Raw genomic sequence first — 25,752 nt, 5'->3', positions numbered from 1 at the left:
ATAAAGCGTGTGATAAGTTGTTTCTTTATAATATGTGTGTATTTAGCCTTATTAATTCTGTTTTTAATTATTTTAGGGATGTCTGATGATGAGATTCTTAGGGCTGAGATGGTTGCCCAGCTGTGTATGAATGACAGGACACATAGTTCATTGCTGGACCTCATATCCTTTTAAAAGTTTAATTTTCTAATAGTTGTAGGATTTAAATAATACGTAATTTTTACGGATTGAAGATATATCACTTTTTTAACTAAACATTTTTTTTGAAGTTTAAAATAGTATGGAAAAAAGAACTCCAAATGTTTGTTCAACTGTATATTCAGGACTAGTGGCAGATGTTTTTGCCTTTACCTGTCGCCTCTCAGGGAGCTGTCATTGGGCCTCTGTTAGATCTCAGGACTTGATGGCTCTGGGCACCCAAGGATATATATGACCTTCTAGGACTGCATTTGTGAAAGAAAGCTGGACACCTTGTAAAAGGCAGCTAGGTCTACTTTATCTTATAGCTTGGCTGGAAGTCATGGTTAAATTTAGAGGTTTACCTTATAATTATTATTACCAGGGTTTTAAACATTCTGAGGATTTTTTCTTAGAATTTAGTCTTAAACCAAGAGGTTTTTAAGGGCAAGGACTATTGCCTACAAACTTTGAAAACTTATGGCTTCTTGTATAGGACTGAACATACAATGGACACATTTTTTTTATTGTTAGTAAAATTTTTGACCAAGATTATGATGTTATTTTGTGATAAAATTTATTTTGTAAAATTTTGACTAAGTTTACTTTGTATATTGTGAATATGTTTGGAATAATTTGCTATAGTTTTGTGAAATAACTTCTATTGGAATGCCTGTTTGTTAACCTTGAAGATTTTTATAAGCAGCATCAATTTGATGTTTTTTGATTTCTTTTAACAATTACATACTGTGCGTCAGTGCTATAAGAGACAAAAGTGTTCTCTGTAACTTTGAATTTAAAAGAATTGTACACTTTTATGTAAAACCAGTGGGAGAGAGTCTGGTTTTCTGGTTTCCTTATTTAAAAAAATTTGCTTAGCATCTTTTTCATTTTACTTTGAGGATGACATTTTGTGTTTTTGGAAACCAATCTTTACTCATAAAAATCTTGGTTAATTTTTAGTCTATTTTCTTTGATTTTCTAAGGGAAAGCACACATTTGCAAAATGATGAAAATGTAAATTAATTTTTTTAAAGTTTTATTTTTCTTTTTCTGAAATTTGATTAATTTGTTTTAGGGAAATATACTTAGGAACTACTTCATCATATAATTTATTAGTAGGCTTCTAGATTAAAAAGATTTTTAAAATTCTTAATTCATAAGTTATCAAATTGTTATATAGCCCTCTTGTGGCCAACTTCATATATTACAGACAATTACTCTTCCTTATTTTTAGCAAAAACAGTTAGAACCCTGGGTACCTTGGTAAGATTATAGAGCTGGCTTTTAGTCATGAATTTTTTTTTTCTTGACACATACATCATATTCCAGAAAACCCAAATCCCAAAAGTGGCATTATTCCGGGCAGTTATAGCTTCGAATCAGTTTTATCAGCTGTAGCTGATTTTAAGGCTCCTGTTTTTGAACCTGGAGGTTCTATGCAACAAGGCATGTATACTCCTAAAGGTACGTTTATATGGAAAAACATTCTTTGAAATATCAGTTTTCCTAAAGGTGAGTTGTGTACACTGAAAGAAGATATTTTGCCTTTTGTTTATTCAGCTTTGGTTTTTTCTTTAACTTTCTTATAGGTGTATATTTATCTTTTATGATGTACAGTGATATTACAAATCTATGGTTTTATATTACAACAAGGCTTCTTAGGTGACTCTAAATTATATAAGGAACTTTCTATATGAACTGTATGAATTTGCTCTCTAAATTTGATTTGGAAATAGTTCTCACTACCCAATTTTTTTTTTTAATTCTTACCTGAGGATATTTTTCTCCATTGCTTTTTCAGAGAAAGTGGAAGGGAGAGAGAGAGGGAGAGAGAAACAATGATGTGAGAGAGACATGTAGATTGGTTGCCTCCCTCATGTGCCCCGACTGGGGCCAGGGATCAAGCCTGCAACCAAGGTCCATGCCCTTGATCAAGTATTGAACCCGGGACCCTTCAGTCTGAGGGTCAACGCTCTAACCACTGAGCAAAACAGGCTAGGGCTCACTACCCCAGTTTTAATTTGAAACAGTTAAAATGAAAATCTATATGGAATGCTGAAACATTTTCTTACATTTTGAATCTATATAAGTACATAGAATCCTTTTCTTTAAGTGGTTGACTTTCTGAGATTTCCCCCTGGATTTATAGATGACATGTTTGACAAGAGCCAGAAGTAGGTGAAGTCTTGATTCACAGTCTTTTCTTCTTTATTTTCACATTTTCACTAAAGTAAGTTAAAATTTTGAAGGAAGTAGCAGTTATATGCTTCTTGACCCCCTCATCACTCTTTTCTAAAATGAAAAACTGATGCCCACTTTGAAGTTGTAAGTAACATGCACTGTGTTTGGCAAAACACAGCAAAATAAGCCTTATTGTTTGGGATTTTTAGGGAGTTTACGAAAGTAGAAAGAACAACCCAAAGTCTCTGATTGGAATGTATTCCATTAAAGGAAAAGCAGTTTTTCTTTGTTGCAGAGAACATTTTGTATCTAAGATTTAGATGAGCTTCCAAGTGGAGTGGTGTTCTTGTATAGGGTAATGCTTAGTCAAGAGTGAGGTGAGGATTACCTCTGTCAGACTTACTTGTGGTCTGTATTGAAAACATGGGTCCCTATCCTCAGCCCAAATCTGCTCTCATTAGGATCTCGGGGATGGATTCTGGGAATACGCTTTTTTAGCAAGCTGTCTAAGATGACTGTCATATACAATAAAGTTTAGACACTGAGATGGAGCACTGGGCATTTGAAGATTAGAGTCTAGAAATTGGGTGTCATACTCAAATACAGTACTGAAATGTATTAGCTAGTTGTGTGATGTTGGGAAAGTCAGTGTTTTATCTTTGGATTTGACTTGTTTGTGAAATGAGTGGTTTTTAAGCTTTCCATAAGTGATTAAATAAACTTTTAAAATTTTAGGGAACTAAACCTTAAGTGAATGTGTTACACAAAATCGATAAAAGCAGCCCTACTCTTACTAAAGTGTGTGTGGGTATAGCTTCCTGTCTGTTTTGCCATCTCCTTACTCCTAAGGTGTCCCCTGTTAAACTTTTGGAAATTCAGCTCCAGTGGAAAGCTGTTTGAAGCCTGCTGGACTAGTTAGGCACTCAGGCTTTCTCCTATTGCTATGGTTTTATAATTTTGATAAAAGCATTGGCATTTTAATTTTACAAATTAATAGAGATAAAAGTGAAGGACGATAAATGATAGTAGAAATAATAACAAAAGTCTTTGTTTTTGTGAAAGACTATCTTAAGGATCTTAAATCATACTTATGATAATTTAAGATGAATGGCATGTTACATGAAAATAGGGACAATTGTTAAAAGTTTCTTATGCCAGAAAATTGAATTATAGTAGATATGTAGGGAGAAGCTTAAACTTCTTACTATGTTTTCAAATGTTGAGAATTCTGCTACAGAGAATGAGAGGGGAAAAAACTTAATCTAGGAAAGAGGTAGCAGTTTCTAAAATTATTATTCTCAGGTCATGGTGTAGATTTTGCCATGTCTAAATATTGTTTCCATTGTTATATACTTAGTATGCTGTATTTTCTTAAATAGAATTCACTTTTTTAAACTTTGCCTCATCCCATGCATGATTATTAGTGAGATCACAGGTTTTATTTACAATGTACAATTTTCTAATACATGTTAATATGATTATATAATTATTCAAATAAAAAGCTTTGTATAGTTAATACTTAAAATCATCTTGTATACCACCAATTGTATACACAATCACACATGGGATAGTGGTTCCTAATTATGGAGAAGGTAAGGAGGCCAGTGATCAATTTCGGTATGTCAATACCATAACAACTTTGAAAAGTGTTAGTGCATTGTATTTCTTACTTTCTAGTTTACAATTTTCAAAAAATACCCAATGAACTAAATTTTTATGGTGAAGCATTATCATATTATAAAAATTTTGCTCACTTGTTCTTGCTGAATTTAAGAGAACTTTCATGATGATGAAATTATGATTTTTGATTTAGAAAGTATTCATGACATCAAGCTTATTAAAGCAAATATATCAAATTAAATTATCCCATCTTTTACATTTAAAATATACCTAAATGTAATTAGTCATTAGAGATTGACTTTATTCCTATGAAGTCAGTGTTTTGTTTCTACTTTCTTTTGAATAATAGCTGAAGTCTGGGATCAGGAGTTTGACCCCGTCATGGTCATTCTTCGAACAGTTTACCGTAGAGACGTGCAGTCTGCAATGGACAGATATACAGCATTGTAAGTCCGTTATATTAATTAGTATAATAATGGATATTTTGTATTTATATAGAAGAATTTTAATTATAACACAAATGTGATATGCTCTCATTAAAGTATACTCTCAATCTTTAGAGAAGAAAATATTGTAAGATTGAAAAACTAATCTGGCTGAGATTTTATGTTCTCAAGATCTTGACCTAAAATCTGATTTTAATCTGATAAAAAGAAATTTTATAAAACATCACCAATAAACATAAATAAAAAAATTAGTTGCTATTTGATCAGTGAAATCCGAAGCTTGTTTTGTGTTGTTCTACTTTTAAACCACTAGTGGAGACACAAGTTAAGAGAATAAAATAGTCTGACATCAGAGATGATGGGTATCTACAAAAAGTGTGGTAATATTGCTGTTAACTGGGAAAATATCCAAAGTAAAATGCTTTTACTTGTAAGTTTTTAAAGTAGTTTAAAATGTTGATGATTGCAGAAAATAAAGTTTTGAAGGATATCTTTTTAATGAATTCAATTTTGTATGTTATTGTTGTAGACTATTTAAAATGTATTAATTCCACCTATTTGTAAACCTCAGTAAGTAATTAATATTATATTTCTGAACATCATAGGTTATCATCTTTTTACTTGTACTTTTCTAAAGCTTAAGTTAAACATTTAAAAACCAAATTTAAAATGATACAGATGTCTTTAATTTTGAGAAAATATGTGTCCAGATAACTATCAAAGTGTAAATGTGTTAGGTATAACTGAAACTTCTCTTTTGCCAACACTTTGCAATAATAGAGATATGTTGAATTTAAGACCCATCACAGATATATTTGAAGAAAGTTTGTAGTGCCAATTTTAGCATACAACCCCCCAAAACAAATTAAACAAAAGCAAACCCTAGTTTACCCATCAGCATCTCTCCCCACCTTTCTCTAAAACCCTTGGGGAGATAGTCTGAAGTTTTACTTTCTTTGCTTTCTTAGCAATTTCTTTCTATGCTTATCATGTGGTTTTGTTACTCTTTGCTTTTACTAGACTGTGAGTCCTGGGGGAAGGCACTTTTGTCTGTATATCTCTTTTACATTTTCAGTAACTCTCTCAGTGCCAGCACATAGTAGGCATTCAGAATATGTTTGTTGAATAAATAAACTTGAGTGGCTCACATTGAAAAATGAAAAGATGGGTGGGAGGAAGTATTTGCATGGAAAACCCTAATGTGGTCTTCATGAATACTGTTATCTTGGCTGGTTCTGCCTTTTTTCCCCAGGGGGTAATGGTGGTGGCTGGTCATTTGAGTATTATATAAGAATTAAATAATAGTAGATTTTATTATTCTCTTTTACTTTGTAATAAATAGAAATTTGGAGTGGGATTGGGCTGAAACTTTTGAGGCCTTGAAAGTCACTGAACACTTAATGTGACTACACATTTACTGAATGCTTGTTGTATGCGAGGCCTCTGTGAAGCAATCAGAATTGCATCTTTTACTGTTCTAGTAGAAGACTTCCAGCTGAGCTTTGTTAGACCTGTGTTTCCCAACCAGGGCGGAGTTTCGCCCTCCACAGACCTTTGGCGTTGTCTGAAGACTGACGAGGAGGGTGTTGCTGACATGGGTAGAGGCTAGGTCTGCCCGCAGAGTATCTGGTTCCTAATGTCACTAGTGCCAAGGTTGAGGAGCCTGGTTTAGAGCTATACTGACGCACAGGTAATCTATTCTGTTTGCAGGTTCCCTTTGTATTTAAATCTATTTTGTGTTATTAGTTGTTTAGAAAGGTAGCGTATTTTGACTTAAAACAACTTCACATAGTCAGAGGAAACCATATCCTCAGAGCTATTTTTATTTATTTTACCTTTTTCCCATTTTGCTCATTTTTTCGATTTCTCCCATTTCCTCCATTTGGCTTTGAGTTTCTTGTACCGTATCTTTATAGGTTCTTAGAGATATTTCTGAAGTGCTTGGTGTTTCTTGGCAGTTTGAAAATCTTTGTTTTAAAAGACATGTGTATTTAAATAAAACAATAATGACAGATAACAAATAAATATACTCTCGAGCTCCAGACTACAACCTTTTAATTATTTTTTTATAAATTAATCTTTGAAAATTTATGTGCAATCTGTTATATTTATCTAATAATATTAAATAAATATTATCTAATAAAGTAAATGGCATACCTAGGAAGAAATGTGATTCTATGTAAACCTTATTTTTTTTTTTAAATTTATTTTGTTTGTGAAATATAACACTGCTTTATATCTTTTATATCTGCTTCCTTTATATCTTTTATTTGCTGTACTACTTGACAGTATTATTGATTGTTTCAGTTCTTATTAGAGCACAACTAGAAAGTAACTGAATTGTAGGATTTCATATTACTTGGCTATTAGTCATTTTCATTTTCTTTTAGTTTTAAGGGACAAAATGTGGTTAAGTTGATTTTACTGAGTTTGAACTTTTTATTAGCAAGAAGGCAATAGACAAGTCTTTTGAAGAATAATAGTAAAAAACAATTGGATAAATGAGAACTATTATGTCCTCAGAATCTAGCTTAGTGCTAAGCAGTTTGTAGGCAATGATTGCTAATAATGAAACGTAAATTAAAAAAAAAATTTGTGCTGAGAGTTTAAGTGAAAATAAACCATTTGCTTTATGTGATGTTTAAATGTTTAGAATTTTATTGCTGGAAAAGGCCTTCAAGATCTTTTATCCAGGTTCTATAAAGTGTTTTGGGGGCCATCACTGGAAAAGTGGGTTGGGCAATAGTAAGAGATGACTCATCCTGCTTCCCTCCCATGCTTCCAATACCTCTTAATGGGTAGGTCAGCTTTTAAAAGGAAGACAAAAACAAGACTACAACAACAAAACAAGCCAACAGTTGGAAAACCATCATTCAATTCATTGTTATATTTTATGTATGAGGACATTGTGACTCAGAGAAGTTCAGTGAAATATATTTGTTAATTGCAGTGTTGGAACTATTGTCTAGGCCATTTCGAAAAGACAAACATGATTTTTATACAGTGGCTGTTTTAAATTCAGCCGGAAAGTAATATTTGAAACTATAATTTCTGATATTTTTGTTGTTTACCATCTCTCATCTTGAAGGTTAATGGCTGCTGGCCCAAGTTCGAAAGTATGATATATGAGTTTATATATATCATTTTGGTCTCAAATTAGTCAATAATTAGATGTCGGCTTAAGTCACTTAAAATTTTTTTGCTGTCATGTAGCTTTTCATTTGCATGATTCCATTAATGCTTTTGAAAAGAGCAGTCAAAATGATATATTACCTGCTGCCTTGAACAAATATATAACCTTTATTTTGGAACACTTTATTAATGTAGGTGCAGCCTATTTAGGGGCTAGTGCTTAAAGCAAACAAAGAAAATAAAAACTGAAAATTGCTTCTCTATGCTAAACAAAATAGAATAGTTGAAATATTTTATCATAAGCTTTTGAGTTTTGAAAATTATGCTTATATGTAGCTATTATACTATTATATAGAATCCTTTTTATTTTAATGCAAACTTAATTTTATGGCATCCTCTTCTTGAGTCATAGATGCAGCTCATTTCTTTGGTAGTTATTGATAATTTTTATTTTATTTTTAAGGCTCTCCCCACACCTCTATAATATCTGTTTCCTTTAAGTTGAGTTTTCTATTATTTGGTGTCTAGCTTCTATGTTAGAGGCATTCTTCAGATGTCTGATAATTCTGGCTGCTTGTTATGAAGAGCTTTCTCAGTGCCTGTGGAGCTTTAATGTAGGGGTAATTTGGGCATAGTGTTATAAAATGTCTACATGTCTGGGGTTTTGGGTTATCTTTTAGTTGATTTCTAGTTTTCTTTGCTTTGTGATAAGTGATTGTAGTCTGTATATTCGTTCTTTTTGTATTTGTTGAGATTCACTATGCATCTTATTATTTTGTCAGTTTTTATAAACGTTCTAAGTGCACTTAAAATTATGTGTATTCTCTAATTAATGGATATTTTTAATCTTTGGTTCAAGCTTGTTAATTGTATTGTTAAAAATCTTCAAAATCCTTACTAATTTATTTTTCTGGGCTTTCTTTTAGAAGTATGTTAAATTTCCTTTACTATGCTTGTGGATTTGTCAGTTTCTCTGTGTAATTCTCTAAGATTTTGCTGTTTGTGTTTTGAGTCTGCTGTTATTGCATACAAGTTCATAATTATTATCTTCCTAGGAGTCTGTTATTTTTCTATCACAGAAGAGACAGACTTTCTTATTTCTTCTTGTGAGTTATCCTTTCATTGAGGGTAAAGCTTTTCAGGTGTCAGCTTTATGTGGGATCTCAGTTCCATCTCTGAGCCTTGTGTGAGTCCAGCACCTTGAGATCTGCCTGCTGAAAGAGTTTAAAACCATTGGCAAACACAGTGTTAGTGCTTGTTAATTTTTTTTCCTGATACCTGGGGGAACTCTATTTTGTTTTTTGGGACTTTAAATATGCTTTCAAAAGGTTATATTTTATGTTTTATCCAACTTTCCCAGTTATAGTGGCAGAATTTTTAGGTTATCAGTTTTGTTCAGTTGTTGCACCTGGAAATATATATTTTAATATATAATTTTTAATTTTTTGATTGTTTTAGAAAGAGAGAGGAAGGGGAAGGACGCACACGTGTGCGAGAGAGCAAGAGAGAGAGAGAGAGAGAAAGAGAGAGAAACATCCATTTGTTGTTCCACTTTTTATTTGTTCATTGGTTGATTCTTATATGTGCCCCAACCAGGGCATTGAACCCACAACCTTGGTATTGGGACGATGCTCTAACCAACTGAGTTACTCTGCCAGGGGACAACTGGAAAGTTTTTTGCTTAGTTCTTTACTTTGTATTCTTTCTGTTTGTTTTCCTTTGTTAACACTTTCCTCTTCATATTTCTCTTTAGTTTTTAGCTCTCTCCACTCATTTTTATCCAGTACAGAAGGCAGTAATGTTCATTGTGGAGAGAACAGATGCCCATTTGGCTTTTTTTCAAAAAAGATTTTTAAAAAAAAAAATATATCTTTATTGATTTCAGAGAGAGGAAAGGAGAGGGAGAGAGAGAGATAGAAACATCAATGATAAGTGAGTCATTGATTGGCTGTCTCCTGCACGTCCCCGACTGGGGATTGAGCCTGCAACCTGGGCATGTGCCCTCATCTGGAATTGAACCCTGATCGCCTGGATCCTAGGTCGATGTTCAACCGCTGAGCCACACCCAGCCGGGCCAAAAATGATTTTTTATTGTATTTTAGAGAGAGAAGGGTAGAGGGATTGAGAAACATTGCTTTGAGAGTGGAACATCAGTTGGCTGCCTCCTGCATGCCCCCTGCTGGGGATCTAGCCTGCAATTGGGGCATGTGCCCTGACCAGGTATTGAACCAGCAACCTTTTGGTCCACAGGATGACCAGCTGAGCCACACTGACCAGGGCAGCTTTTTTTTTTTAATCCTCACCTCAAGATATATTTTTTTCATTGATGAGAGAGAAAGAGAGAGAAAGAGAAAGACAGAAACATTGATGTGAGAGAGAAACATTGATGAGTTTCCTCCAGCATGTGCTTTGACCAGGGATTGAACCCCCAACCTGGGTATGTGCCCTGGCCAGAAATCGAATCTGCAACCCTTTGTTGTACAGGATGATGCTCTAACCACTAAGAAACAGTGTCCAGGGCCCATATATCATTTTAAAGCAGTTTGATTAAAAATAGTACTGCATATACCCAGCCAGCGTGGCTCAGTGGTTGAGTATCCACCTGTGAACCAGGAGGTCACCATTAGATTCCCTGTTGGGGCATATGCCTGGGGTTCGGGCTCAGTCTCCAGTAGGGGGTGTGCAGGAGGCAGCCAATCAATGGCTCTCTGTCATCATTGATATTTCTCTCTCCCTCTCTCCCTTCCTCTCTCTGAAATCAATAAAAACATATTAAAAAAAAATAGTACTGCATAGAAAATGTGACAAAATTAATAAGTACGAATCACTGTTTAAACTACAATTTAATCTTGAGTCTATCACCTCATTTTAGTTTTGTTTTATTTTTACAGTTTAAAACAGAGTGGAAAATTCCCTGGAAATCCCTGGCCTCCCTATAAGAAAAGGACTGCACTCCATTCCAGCTATAAAGGTCTCATGAGACTTTTGCACTGTAAAACTTTACACATTGTGCTATTCACTCTGCTTTACAAGGTACAGTAGTAATTTGAATAGAAAGACTCGGATTAGAATTTATTTTCAAAATTTTCAAATAAAGGGGATAAAGGATAATATTTATGTAAAAGTACCATTTATAAAGCAAAGTGTATTTATGTATTTAAGATGTGTGAAAGCATATTATATTCACATGTGTGTGAATTCTAATTTAAAAATAATGGAATAACTAAACCATTCTTTGTGGGAAACTATTTATGTTATCCAGTTTCAGATTAGGAATATTTATGTATGTCTTCTGTAGAACAAGAAGTGAAATATGGTGAGATTATAGGAGGATAGGACAACAGGGACCGAACAACCACCAGTATCCCCTAAAATGACAAAACTAAGCTTAAGGTTGTTCTCTTAGATTTTTAACTCTGATCAGGAATGTGACTTGTAGGGATATGAATGGGTTCCTAGGTGACATCATTAAGATTTTGCTTTTGTGAAATACCTTAGAAACTCAAAAGAGGATACTTTTACTTTCTTGTTACCTTGAATTTGTTTTATTCTTGGGTCTTTTCATATAGAACTGACTCATTTATTTGGCTAACATTAATAGTGTACTCAAAAATTGTATGCATAATATTGTGGAGTATGTGTGTATATATAAAACAGGCATATTTATGATCTAATCTGGATAAAAGATAACTATACTCATGTTACATAGATAAAATTACTATAGACATTTACCAAGTAATTATAGAAGTAATGAACATACAGATAGGTACAAAGAAAAACTATTGTTCTTACTAATTAGAATTTGAAAACTAAAAAATTCAAAGACATAAAAAGAAAAGTAAGCATATTTGTTATTCAAATTTCCAATAACTACATATACATTTTTAAATTATGAAAATGTATTTTAACTTTAGTTAAATAAATACTTTAGATTTTTTCTTAATGTTTGCTGTGTAATGAAATAATGCTTTTAGATTTTTGTATCCCCCCTTTCTTTTCAACTCTACCCTATGACCAGTTTATTCATTTTACTCCTGTTAAGATTTTAGACATGTGCTTCAAAAAATATCTTGGCTTATCGTTATTAATTTCCAGGAGGATTATTCAGTAAAATGATTTAAAATTTTCTTTTCTTCATTAAAAAAGTAAAATATTTTTCCTTACTAAAATGATATTTGTATTTATTTTACAAATAACAGACATTTTTGAAAGTTTATTTAGTGCCAGATTTTGTTTCAAATGCTTTATATATCCTTACATCTATTACTTTAACTCTAGCAAAAATTTATGAGTGAAAGTTCTGTTATTATTTTCATTTTTCAGATATGATTATTGAGTTTTAGAGGTTAAATAACCAGTTCAGAGGATGAATCTGAGCAATGTTATAATTAATAAGTAGCAAGTCAGTAATTCATGATTTAAAAACTAAAAAGCCTTACTGTGAGTAATTTGTGTTCTTTCAAGTTATATTTTTCAACCTTTTTATTTGCTTAATATAAAAATTGCATTGGCATTGCATTGGCAGGTCAACTTGCTAAAAATCAATGTCAGTAAACCATTTTCTCTTCTTGCATGTTAAATGTTAAAAAACATTAATATAGAACATATTAATAAAATTCCCCAGAAAAATCATTTTAATTTGTTTTTGCATTTAATAAATGATTTTTTTTCCTTAGCCATTAAGTTACTCATTTGAAGATGTAAGATGGAATGTCACAGGATTTCAAGCCAAAATATATTTGAATTTAGTTAGTAGTGGTTTTTACTTATCAAGAGGAGGCAGTGTAGTAGTGATAGACAATCACTGGGAGTCTGAAATCTGTGTTCTAGTGTTTCGTACACTAGCTGAGTGCAGCTGAGCCTTGGTGTCCTCTCTATAAAGTAGCAGATTAGAAAGGATGACCTCTGTTTCCTCCCAGCCTTCAACCCCCTCCTACTGCTGCTCTTGTTCCTCCCACCATCCCCACCACCAACCTGCTATTTGTTGAACACCAATTGCCAGATACTGTACTAAGCAAGTCACACATATTAACTCATGTAATTTTCACAGCAATTCTGGACTATTATTTCAGTTTTAAAAGTGAGAAAATTAAAGCCAGAGTCTGTTGCTCAAGGTCAAATAGCAAGATATAAACAGAATTTATATTTTAAAAAAATCAGGTTTTTAAAAGGGTTTGAAAGTCTCTGCTCCTCATCACTCTACCACAAAAAGATGAATGAAAAAGTCTTCTCAGTAGTCAAAAAAATTATCAGAAAGTAAGTGCACTTAAAGTCTTTATTCTGTAGTCACAATAGGTTAGATTCATAAGTGACTAAGCCCTCTCGAGTCCCCTCAGCCATTTAGGCAATTTCTATTAGATTCTGCTTAGGCTGTTCTCTTTTTCTTTCTCTGCAATCTCACCCACAGCTGACAGTGCCACTCCATACAGAATTTTTTTCTCTTACCCCTTCCATCATGTGGCTAGATGGCTTTTTTATAATGAGGACAACATAATAGCTGATAGTCCATTTTGGTTAGTAGTTTGTTGCATCATATTGAATTGGTGTAGTTTAGCCCTTAAACCCTGCATAAGATGTGTAAGGCTTGTGCTGTGTAATCCGTGTATAAGGTCAGATTTATTGATGTTTCCCGAGGGAAGCCTCTTCCTAACCATTTGCCTTCTTTTCCTTTCTCACCCATATAAACCACACACTAACATACACATTTACGCAATTGCACAAAATACTCGGGCTTGGAACTTTAATTTTAGAGATAGATTTTAAGACCATTAATGTTCCATAGACATTTATTGTGTTCGTAATTATATGCTAGGTGCTGTACTAAACACATTTGCATGAATTATCCTATTTAACAAACTTATTTATCTGATAATCTTTTCATCAGTAGAAGAGTGTCAGAAAATTAGGATGTAAAATATTCTTGTTAAATTATTTTTTAGATACTAGTATATTTATAATAATAGATTTAGTGGACTTTAATGTGTTAACCTTTAGGAAATCAGTGAACTCTTATTTCTAGATATTGCTTAAAATACTGTGTGATCTTGCAAGGGAACCTGCATTTTTGGTTTTAGTTTTAGTTTGTCTTTTCACCAAGATGTAGTCTTACTTACATGTTTGATTATGCTATATACTTATATGTATGTTTATATTACTTTTATATATAACATTAAAACATTTTTGGATATTTAAATGAAATGTATTTGTGGAAAAAAGTAATTATGAGGCATTTTTTCCCTTTTTAAAGATACTGAATGATCATCAAAATCTGTCAGAACATGTACTCTGCATGGTTTTATATCTGATTGAATTAGGACTCGAAAATTCAGCTGACGAGGAATCAGATGAAGAGGTAAGTAGTTTCTTATATTTTTAAACATTAAAGTTATAACATGCCTTAAGAAAAGTACTGTGTCATCTTGAAATGTATTTATGAAATCATCTACTTATATATAATCTTCTTAAGAACTACTGGGAAAGGCTGTTTTTAATCTTTAAATTCAGGGTTTTTTAGAAGTGTCACTGATACATTAAACTACTTATGTAATCATTGAATTTGAAATTTATAAATTCATAACATAGATCTAAGAAAAGTCATTAACGAATTTTTGATGTTATGGTAATAACACTGATTACTGGCAATAATCAGCCTAGAAAGTCTAATAATTTGAGTAGGGATTATTTTTGAGTAGCAAATTTTTTTGGTAAAGATTTTTTTTTTAAAAAAATATATCTTTATTGATTTCAGAGAGAGGAAAGGAGAGGGAGAGAGAGACATAGAAACATCAATGATGAGAGAGTCATTGATCGAGCCTGCAACCCGGGCATGTGCCCTGACCGGTAATCGAACCCTGATCGCCTGGATCCCAGGTCGATGCTCAACCGCTGAGCCATGCTCGGCTGGGCTGGTAAAGATTTTAAGTTAATGGAGTGAATAGTGTTTTATGGGAGAATGTTTAAAGTCCTTAAGTTACAATTTAAGGTGTTTAAGGATGTTAGAAGTATCATTTCATAAAATCAATTGTTTGTACAAATTGATTTTAAAATATAAGTTATCCTCACTCCCTCCCTCCAAAAAGACAAAATACAACACCACAGCAAAAAACAAAAAGACTAGGCAGTACTTTGTAGTTTAAGTTGAATCAACATATGTTCTCCTGTAGATATTAAAGAATCATTAAGATTCCTCTAAGACTAGGTCAGACTTCTAGGTGATGTTCACACTTTTTTCCACAATTACTTCAAATTACCATTATTTGACTATATGATAAGCTATTACTAATGAGTGATGAAAAATATTCTGTACTGTTAAGTATTTTCAGATTGAAAAATGTACTTTTTCAGCAGAAATTTAGCTGATTTCCATTGAATTTACCCATATTAGTATTGAGAAATTTATTCTTGTATTTTGTGTTTGGATTTGGTTTTATTAGCACTTTATAATATCTGGATGAGGCTATAGGGATTTAGGAATATGACAAACAGTGGATGATTATTTGAGCTTGTTTCCTCTCCACTTAGACCTGACTTGACAAGGCTTGATATTCATTATGTTTATGTTTAGGCATCAGTGTGTGGACCAGAACGTTGTCATGACAGTTGGTTTCCTGGCAGTAATTTAGTATCCAACATGCGACACTTTATAAACTATGTTAGAGTGAGAGTTCCAGAGACTGCTCCTGAAGTGAAGAGAGACTCACCTGCAAGTACCAGCTCTGATAGCTTGGGTTCTTTACAAGTAAGTGTGGAAGAGAGAAAGAAAAGGAAAGGCTTTGGTATGTTGGGATAGATATATTGTTTAGATCTACAACATGTGGTTGTAGATAACTATAAATTGTCTTTTATTTCCTCTGATATACATAAGCAACTTCTGCCTCTATCTTTTTCCTTTAATCTGCCAGAGTTCACGAAGGCCTAAAGTTCTTCAAAGAGAGGTAGATGTATGTGATATTTGCATTAACTAGCAATATGGCTTTAACTGGAAATGTGGAAAAACACTGAAGTATTTGTGTGTGTATGTGTATGTTTAATTAATATGGTTAAATTTAAAAAGATGTTTCTTTAATGTATGCGTGTGTGTTTTTTATATAGTGATTTAGGCATAATTTCAAAGAAAATTCATATTATTAAAAAATAATACTGAGTGTTTAATAGTGGGTTTTTCTTAGTGTTAGAAGTATTTTAGACCAATTATAAGCAGCACATTTGGGTCTGTTTACATTTAGCATTGTTACTAACAACTTAAAAATAAATGTTTCCTAAATCAAAATAAATTTAATCTTTAATTGCTGGTAGCATGCCCATTTATAATTTTTTTTTTTGCTTCTATGGCAATTAATTAACTTTGATAAAATAAGCCCCCAAATCTTAAACTCCATATATTGTGTATTTGGACTCATTTTGGAAATCATCTGTCTCATTGCATGTAGCTTAATTAATTTTTAAAAAGCAGAAATGAAATATCTTGCAGTGACATACCAAATAACTAAACTTAAACACTTCTGATTCCTACAATCTATATTTTTGTGAATAGAGAACATTGAATCAGACATTTCTCATAGTAGAGCCTATTTGTAGGAGATTTCTTTCCTTTTGACAGTATGTTCTTGCTGTGAACATCATAAAGCATTTTGATTAAAATATTGGAATCCATATAAGAGGCAGCTTTTGCCTCTTATGCTGATAGAGAACACTTTGGAAAACAGCTTGGATGTTGAAAAAATAGTGTATATTATAATTTAACTCATTAAAGCTCAACTAGTATCTGAGTATTCTTTCTATTTTTGCTTAAAAAATTAATGAAATCCATTAGACTGCCTTGTATCTTAATTAAAAAATGATTTCTAAGAGCCCTAGTGCAGCTTGACTGCTTTAGCATAAAAGCTATTTAGAAAATAAACTAAGAAAGATAGTTTTAAAAAATCTGTTCAAATAACAAATTATAGTGAAATTCAAATATGAAACATCAATTTGATTTTTCATCTTTATATTTCATGTTAGTAATTTTAAGCATATATGTTAGAATTTTCACACTTTAGAATTTCCTTAAAAGTGAAATTAATTAGCAGTTTAGATTCATTAACTTAGAAAAAAATTAATTTATTCTTAACTGGAAAATATAACAGTCTTTTTAGAAGTGAGTATAGTATTCATGATGAATGTTGGGTAGAACAGTTTTTCTTCCTTTAAACTGGTGAGGGACTTAATTTATAATTCCTCTTTAATATGACTATAGATACTACTCAAGCTTTGTCTATTTTCTCTGGTAGATAGGCCCTGGAGATTGCACAAGAGGTGTTATCTTGGATAATCTCTTTTCTCCTCATTGTTGTTTTCAGATTGAGTGGGTCTAAGTATATTTAGGAAAGAGAGGCGAAGAGTCAGATTTCCTTAGAGAGAAAATCTATTAAAAATATTTGGATGAAACTTTGAAAATTCCCTTTGGAAAATGTAGTACTAATATGTTTTTAAACTTGACACTGAATGACTTCTCTCGATTTCTTTCTTTCTCTTTTTTAATGGTAGAATTCTGGTACAGCTCAAGTTTTCAGCTTAGTAGCAGAGCGTAGAAAGAAGTTTCAGGAGATCATCAATCGCAGTAGCAATGAAGCAAATCAGGTGGTTCGTCCCAAAACTTCAAATAAGTGGTCTGCTCCTGGTTCAGTTCCACAGTTAACTACAGCTATTTTGGAAATTAAAGAAAGCATATTGTCTTTGCTAATTAAACTTCACCACAAACTCTCAGGAAAACAAAACTCCTACTATCCTCCTTGGCTTGATGACATAGAAATTTTAATCCAACCAGAAATTCCTAAATATAGTCATGGAGATGGTATAACAGCAGTAGAAAGAATTTTACTAAAAGCTGCATTGCAAAGCAGAATGAACAAACGCATCATTGAAGAGATATGTAGAAAAGTGACCCCTCCTGTACCACCCAAAAAAGTCACTACAGCAGAGAAGAAAACATTGGACAAAGAAGAAAGGTAATTTTTTATTTTGACTGTTTTAAGCATGAATGGTACAGTTCAAGATTTGATATAGCATCCCTTAATTGATCATCTGAGGCTAATCACCTGGGTGTTTAGCAGCTATAATCGTAGCTGATTGGTTTGTAAGGTAAATGGAACCAAACATAGTTAGTGCTTTTGTGTATAGTATGCTTGAGTTGGTGCCGAGAAAACACAAGTTTCTCACTTCAACATTAAATTAATGCCTTAAACTTGTAGGCCCCTGGGGAAAATTGCTACTTCTGTTATTACCATGGGGAATCTAATAATTCTTCTGCTGTTTTCAAAAACTTTTATTAATTCAATTTTAAATGAGAACAGAAAATAATTTTTAAAATATATATCTCAAAATAAAAATCTGACAATTTTAGTTCCTTTGGCTTTTTCCATTCTTCCCAATGTATGATCACTAGTTATTAAACAAGTAATGTTTTAAAACGTACATATGGCTCTAGCTTTTGGAACTTTAGATTGCTTTTAATTTGTTGTTAAATCATGATATTTATAAATTAAAAAAAATCTTTCTAGGATGATATTCCTTTTTTCCAAGATAAGGGAGGATAGGAGGCGGCTCAGGCTTAGCAGTAAAATTGATGTGCTCAGTTTTGTACATTACTGAGTTTAAGGGGACATTTAGGTGAAGATGTCCAGTCAAATAAATTTGAGACTTAGGGGAGTATTCTGAGGTATAGCTACAGATTTGGGCACATAGGTAATAATTAAAGCCTTGTATATGGAAGGTTGTATACAGTAAGAGAACACTTGATGTAGGACTCAAGGAAGGAGTACCCACACAAGTGACTGAAAAGGGCTGGCTAGTGGGGAATAGGAGGAAAACCAGACAGCAGCATTAGAGAAGGCAGGAGGAGGTTCAGGAAGGAAGAAACTTCTCAAGATTGCAAAAGTTCAGATAAGATTGGCTGTCCCATTTGATCTTATAGTTAGGAGATCATATTTGGCAACTGTATCAGGAGCATTTTTAGTCACATATATAGTTGTACTTTATTGCTGATGTGACTTCATTATAGATAATTTGTGTTAGAAGTATACACAAAAGGCTTTAGTATTTTAAGAATTTAGGAAAGTTATTTCTCATAGTACTTTATGATAGGAATTATTACAAGTAACATAATTTAGATGATAGTTCATTAATTTTGAATTAGTAACTGCCTAGAATTTAATAGATCTGATAAAAATAGAAGGTTAAAATGAGTTAAATTTTTATTTTTGTTAACCTCTTCTAAATTGGTGATTTTTTTTCTTTTGGTTATAGAATAATGTCTTTTTTTTTTTTTAAGGAAGATAAAACATTCAGTGAGTCAAAGTTTATTTTATTTGGTTAAAGACATTTTGTGGTTATTACTCATAATAGGTGGTGACACTGGAGGACATAGTTCAGATGCTATTTTTACAAAAGCTGTAATGCTGTTATAATAAATAATAGTCTAAAAAAATTTTAAGGCTTTCTTTGTAATGGGCTTTATTTCCTTTGAGTGGTGATGGTATTGACAAGGACTTGAAATTAATTCTGTAGCAGACAGCTAAGAATTAAGATGAACTATTTGAATCTCACTATGCTTCTCACATTGTCTTTTCTCAATTTATTTTGGATTTTTTATTAAATTTCATAATAAAGGCAGAATAGTTCACAAGTACTTAATGATGATCCATTCCCAAGTACTTGACCTATAGACAAACTTGGCATCACTTTCATAATAGATTAACTCCATAGAAAACAAGACACAAGTAGGAAACCTTAGATGGTTGTAATAATATGCAACCTCAATGTCTCTACCTCTGGGGTAATAATGGAAAATTCTTGAGTTGTATTGAATCTGCCGGAACTTGTTTATGTCTTTATTCATATCTATGCCCAATTTTAGAAAGGAATAACTTAAATTAAGACAAAATTCACAAGAGAAAAATAACACTTTTTTCTGGAAATTATAGAAAGCTAGCATAGACATGTATTTTTTAGCAGCTTAAAACAATACTCATTTATTTCACCCACTGTTTCTGTATGTCCAAGTCTAGACTGACTGGGTTCTCTGCTCAGTCTTACAAGGCAAAAATCAGCATGACAGCCACAATTACCTGGAGCTCGCAGTCTTCCAGGCTCATGTGGTTGAGGCAGAATAGAAATGCACTTTAATACTGGTGTCAAGCAGTTACATTTGAGGCTTTCTTATGTTTGATTATGGATTTGCTGTTTGAAATATTCTATTGTGGATATTTTCTAAATATAAATGTACATGTACATGTTTAAAGGTGAACTGTTAGTGGCATAGCTGGGTTTTTTAATTAAAGAAACATACTAAACTTATAAATTTACGAAGTAGTGATATGGGAGACCAGACGTGCATCCTGTCAAGGCTGTTGTTGCTTATAGCATTTTTGGAGGTCTCATAGAATGCTTTGAGCATCTACAGCATATTTTTGTTTGTTTCCGTTTCTTCTGTTTTGGCAAATTTTTGTCTTTTGAGGATGGATTTAATTTTTCAAACCTTTTTATTTTGAAGAAATCTCAAACTTACAAAAATATTTCAAGGATAGTACAGAGAACTTCCTGGACCATTTCAGAGTAAATTGCTTTACCCTGAAATACTTCAGTGTGTATTTCCAAGAAATAAAGAGCACTTTCTTAAATAATCACAATACAGCTTTCCAAATAAGAAAATTGACATTTTATTTGAGTATGTTAAAATCCTTAGCTCCCAAATTTTGATAGTTGTCCCAATAGTGTTTATTATAATAGCATTTAAAAAGATCCAGCTCAGAATTACTCATTACATTTGGTTGTTGTGTCTCTGTGATCTCCTTCAATATGAAATAGTTTTCTCAATCTTTCTTCTATTTTCTTGACCTTGGCACTTCTAAAGATTACAAGGCGGTGACATTGTAGAATGTCCCTCAGTTTGGGCTTATCTACTGTCCCCTTATGGAATCAAGTTATGCATCCTTGGCAGGAATATCAAGGAAGGGTTGCTGTTTTCTTTTGATTGCATCTCATTAGGTGTCACATGATTTTAGTTTGTTTCATTATCAGTGATTAACTTTGATCACTTGATTAAGGGAGTGCGTGCCAGACTTCTTCACTGTCAACTTACCTTTTCCCCCCACTTTGTCATTAATACAGAATTTGTGGTGAGATACTTTGAGGAGCTGCAATAACCTGTTCCTCATCATCTTTGAATTCATTCATTCATTTATTTATACCAGTTTGGATTTATGGATTCCTATTTTGTTTTATAGGATGCAATCTCATATGTCTGTTACTCATTTTGACACTCAAATTGTTCTAGGTTTGATCCGTCAGCCTTTTCAAGCTGATTTCTATTTTCTTTTGATTTATCCCCATCATTCTTTGAGCATTTTCTTGTATTTGGAATCAGCCATTTCTCCAAGGAGTCCTGGTTACTTTTAGTAGAGAATGGTATAAGAAAACACAATCCACTCGTTCATTCTGATGAGATACAGCTATTCTGACCTCTTAATGGTCAGAGCTAGGGAAAATTGTGTGTGGTGTGTGTGTGTGTGTGTGAGGGAGAGAGAGAGAGAGAGAGAAGGAGAAGGAGAAGGGAAGGGGGTGGATGGAGGGAGTGTAGGGGAAGGTATTAAAAATTGTGAGTTCATCCTAATAATTCCAATTCCAATTCAGTACTCTAGGAGTCATTCTTGTTTTCCCTCTTTCTATATTTGTAACATTCCCACAGCGAGAAACTTGGCACCTATAATCCTTAATATATATTACTTAAAAAAAATCAGCTTCCTTTTATGTAACCAATTTCTTGTGATCTTACCACACAAGAATGCCTTCCTAAGAAAACCCAGGCTGTTGCGTTTTGACACCCTGTGGTAGGCCACTGGCCATCCTCCATGTTCAGGAAGAGAAGAAAGGGCACGAGTGGATTTAGTTTTTTCTGAAATCGCCAATAAGTTTGATTAGTAAGGTGAGTGGTCAACCTGGATAATATTTTAGCTCAAAAACAATGTAAAGCATATGAGTTATAGTTATAAAATAATAAAGTGATTTTTCTTAAATGGATCCTAACTTATATTTGAAGTAAATGTTAGAAAAAGGAGTGTTAAAAATCTTTTAAACATTATTGGCATGAATATGTAACTTCTCATGGTAAGGTGGACCACAGTACTTAGCTTTGTAGATGTTTGTGATTATCTCCACTAATGGGATGGGATCAAATGTGTGAATACTCTAAAAATTATTATTAGCGTTTCATTCTTCTAAATTCTATATTCCATATCCTTGAATCATTTCAGATTAAAATAATAATTCTTTTAGGTTTCCCTTAGAATCTCAGTTTAATAAAATGCTTTGACTTTTATAGTATAGACATAATAAATGGTCATTAAAAGAAACTGCTATAGGATATATTTTTATTGATTTTTAGAGAAAGAGGAAGGAGTAGGGAGAGAGAGAGAGAGAGAAAGGAGAGAAACACATTGATGTGAGAGAGAAACATTGATTTGTTGCCTCCAACTAACTGAGCAACCTGGCCAGGGCTCGTTATGTTTTCAGTGTCCTTTGTATCCTGGGCTATGATAAATCCCTTTTTGAGTTTTGTTTAAATAAAACAGTTTGTCTCTTGTAATGAGCTAATATTTAACTCATCTTTTAATCTTTTTCTTTTTCTTCTTCCTCTCCCTCTCCTCTTGTTTTAAATTATATTTGAATCTTTCCTTGCTGGGGTTAAAATTTAATGCTCACTAATATTGTTAGCATCCCCAAATCTAGAAGAGTCTATCTCCTTTCTTTGTTAGTTTACTTTTATTTTCTTATTCTTATGTTATAGTCCTGTTGTATTTTTTTTTTTTTTTACCAGCTTCAAAATATTCTTTGGAAGTAGATAAGGGATCTAAAATAAATGGAATATAGTGAATTAATCCAAAGGAATATTCATACTTAGATTTGAAATATAGTTTTATTCTTTATGTTATATTTGAGACTCTTTTATATTCTTTTACTTCAACCAAAATAAACTAAATTTGGGGTATTTTCTAGTAGAAAATGGGAAACTTCCTGGTTTGTGTTCACTCTCTAGTAGGAGAGACCTCTTATTAAGGTGAGACTAAATGTGACTATTCTTATCTTTTAGATTCTGTTTATATTTAAACATCATAACTTCTTCTAGCCATCAGCTTGCTCTTATTTGTTCCTGAGGTTAAATTTTTAGTTCCTTGCTAAAAAGACTCTTTTTGCTCTTGCTACCAACCGACATATGCTTAGGAAATTGTGTTGTTGGAAACCCAAATTTTCTACTTTAATTATTACTTCACATTTTAAAATAAATCTTGGATTTTATTTTTATCTTTAAGCCAGTGATTTTCAAACCATTTTAAAGCAGTGGAATACTTTTAAGGACAATCTTACATGAAATTTAATATATAGTTCATGTTGTTCTCAACTGTGTACCAAGGCCTTTTCATACATTATATACTCCTGATAGATAATAGATAAGCCTTTCATATGTCTGTTATTTATCACTTTATTTCTGTTTAATCTAGGCGACAAAAGGCTAGAGAGAGGCAGCAAAAGTTGCTTGCAGAGTTTGCCTCACGACAGAAAAGCTTTATGGAAACTGCAATGGATGTTGGTAAGTCAAAATTTTTTAACTTAGAACTCTGATAATTACAGTTATTATCTTAGGGATTATTTAGTCTAATCTTTCATCAGTTTAAACATTACAGAGAGATGATTTCAGGTCTTTATTTAAACTGGAGTGATGGAAGATCAGACCTTTATTATAGGTAGTCCATTCTGTTGTTGAGTAGCTGCAGTTAGAAAGTTCTTTCTGATGGTAGCAATACAGTTTTCCCCTGCTGTTCTATTAAATTCTCCTTTAGATTTGTGAGGTTCACCTATATACATTTACTTATTCTGATTTTTGTGTGTGTGAAATTATCCTAAGATCCTTAAAACAGTTTTCAAATACATTTAGTGCCTCCTACTTCTGCCACCCTTTAGTATTACTTAAAATCAGGTGCATTTCTCACTTCATTTGCATTTGTACAAAGACAGGCATTGCCGTTTTCCTGTATGATGGTAGGTTGATTTGAGTAATCTTTTACAAACATTGGAGAAATAGATCAAATCTCAATTAATCTCAGTCTTTGGTTAACCAGGATACTCCCTTCCCTGACTACTTTGTGCATTCCAGTGACGTTTTCAGACCAAAATGCTGAAAGAAAATAAAGTGTGGCATTTAGTTGAAATGTATACACATATGTGCATTCACACATGCATATACATTCTCATGTACTTTTGTGCACATAACCAGTGTCTGGAAGAGATGTGGAGAGGCGGTCAGTCCAGATGTAGCATAGTGTCTTCTAAAACATCAATAGTGTAGTTTATGTTCAGGATTTAACTTTGATGTAAGGAATACTTATCTGTTTTTTTGAATTAACTTAGAATCAGTTGTCTTTCTTATAAGAAAGATGAGAGTTTAGTTTACTGATGCTACTTTCCCTTTCTGCATCTCTTCTTTTACTTCTTTCTAAATATTGTATTTTTTGTTTTTTACATATTAAATATAATTATACTGTCTATTAATTGTTGTATCTATAACCAGTTTCTTCATACCCCTTTCTATAAAATGAACGAATAAGCAGCCCTATCTTCCCTTTTACCTTTGCTTTCCTCAGCTCTGTCTTCCACCTTTTATCTGTTACTTGTTTACTTTTAAATTGTCAAGGTTGCTAACATTTTATTTTGCAGTCACAATCAAGGCTTTCATCTAAAGGTTGACTCTAAAAGTTGAAAACAATCAGTATGACTTTTTGAATGTTGTTGAGTGCAGGGCTAACTAAGTAGTGTGCTAGGATGCATTTAATTTTTTTTTTTGAGTCCAGTGGCCGGACTCCTAGACCACTTTATGGAGATTGTATTTAGTGTATAGCCTCCTTTTTATAGCTCTCTCATTTGCTAAAACCATACCACCCTTTACTCATTTCTGTTTGAGCCATTACTTTGTTATATTGTCTTTTGTTCTCCTGAAGTTTCCAACTGCCCTTTTTTCTTAACTGATGTATCTTTATGATGTCTCTTGTTCTACTCACGCAGTGATACTGTCCTTTGCGTGTTATTCTGTACCATTGTGGCCCTTTGCTCTGCAGGCATGCCGGACAGCCATTGCCTTGGAATTTTCCTCTGTAGGGTTGATCTGGAGTTTCTTGCATCTTATATCATCTCTTTTTTTGGTCTTGTTTTGGTGTAGTGCAGCCTCAAGTATATTTATAATAATGCTGTGTGGAGGCTAATCTTTCTGATTCTTTGTATTTCTGCATGGGGCCTTAGTTTGCTCTCATGCTTTTTTGGATGAATGTAGAATTCTAGGTTGATACACATTTTCTCTCACAACTGTTAAGGCAATACTCCCTTGCCTTTTACCACTCATTTGATGAGAAGCCTGGTGGTAGTTTCACAGTTGTGTGAGCCTTAGAGATATGAAATTTTATGATTTGTATCTAGGTAGATATTTTTTCATTCTCCTTGGTACTTAATGGCCTTTTAGTCTGAAGATTTATATCTCTGAAGCTTGGAGAAAAATTTTTTTCATTATTTTCTTGATAACTAGTATAGTCATCCTCCAAGAGGACCCTCAATGGTATTCATGCCCTGTGCACTCTTCTCCCACATTGCACCAGAATTGTGTACACGACCACTGGAATATGCCTGAAGTGATGGTATGTCATTTCTGAGATTAGGTTATAAAAGACACTGTAGCTTCTGTCTTGATTGTTTTCTCTCTTGGATTGCTCATTCTGGGGAAAGCCAGCTGCCATATTGTGAGCAACCCTATGGAGAGGCCTGTGTGGTGAGTGACTGAGGTCTCTTGCCAGTAGTCATGTGAGTGAGCTGGGTGTGAAACTTCCAGCCCCAGTTAAGCCTTGAGATGAGTACAGCCTAGCTATTTTTTGGAAGCATTCTCATGATAGACCCCAATGCAGAACCATCTAGCTAAGCTGATCCCAGATTCCTGACCCTCAGAAACTGTATGAGATAATAAATATTGGTTTAAGCCATTGAATGTTGGGTTACTTTGTTAAACAGCAATAGAGAACTATTACAATACTTTTTTCCGTATATTTATTCTCTTTTTGTGGGAGTGCTTCTAGTTGGATATTGGATCTTTTGGCTTGTTCTTTTAATATTTTATCTTCTA

The 25,752-nt window shown here is 33.0% G+C and overlaps 1 protein-coding gene across 1 annotated transcript in view; it reads left to right on the top strand.

Moving 5' to 3' along the window:
* Nucleotides 1–25,752, top strand: part of UBR3 (ubiquitin protein ligase E3 component n-recognin 3) — a 142,744-nt gene that overhangs the window by 71,430 nt on the left and 45,562 nt on the right. The window contains exons 17-25 of the mRNA XM_081143397.1: nucleotides 77–153; nucleotides 1,494–1,644; nucleotides 4,331–4,427; nucleotides 10,451–10,592; nucleotides 13,807–13,911; nucleotides 15,124–15,297; nucleotides 15,461–15,493; nucleotides 17,085–17,545; nucleotides 23,093–23,181. Of these exons, the coding sequence (XP_080999523.1) occupies nucleotides 77–153; nucleotides 1,494–1,644; nucleotides 4,331–4,427; nucleotides 10,451–10,592; nucleotides 13,807–13,911; nucleotides 15,124–15,297; nucleotides 15,461–15,493; nucleotides 17,085–17,545; nucleotides 23,093–23,181 (1,329 nt within the window). The remainder of the gene's footprint in view (nucleotides 1–76; nucleotides 154–1,493; nucleotides 1,645–4,330; nucleotides 4,428–10,450; nucleotides 10,593–13,806; nucleotides 13,912–15,123; nucleotides 15,298–15,460; nucleotides 15,494–17,084; nucleotides 17,546–23,092; nucleotides 23,182–25,752) is intronic.

The sequence above is a fragment of the Miniopterus schreibersii genome, assembly GCF_964146895.1.
Source record: "Miniopterus schreibersii genome assembly, chromosome: 7".
NCBI classification, from domain to species: Eukaryota; Metazoa; Chordata; class Mammalia; order Chiroptera; family Miniopteridae; genus Miniopterus; species Miniopterus schreibersii.
This window is presented reverse-complemented; position numbering and strand designations above follow the sequence as displayed.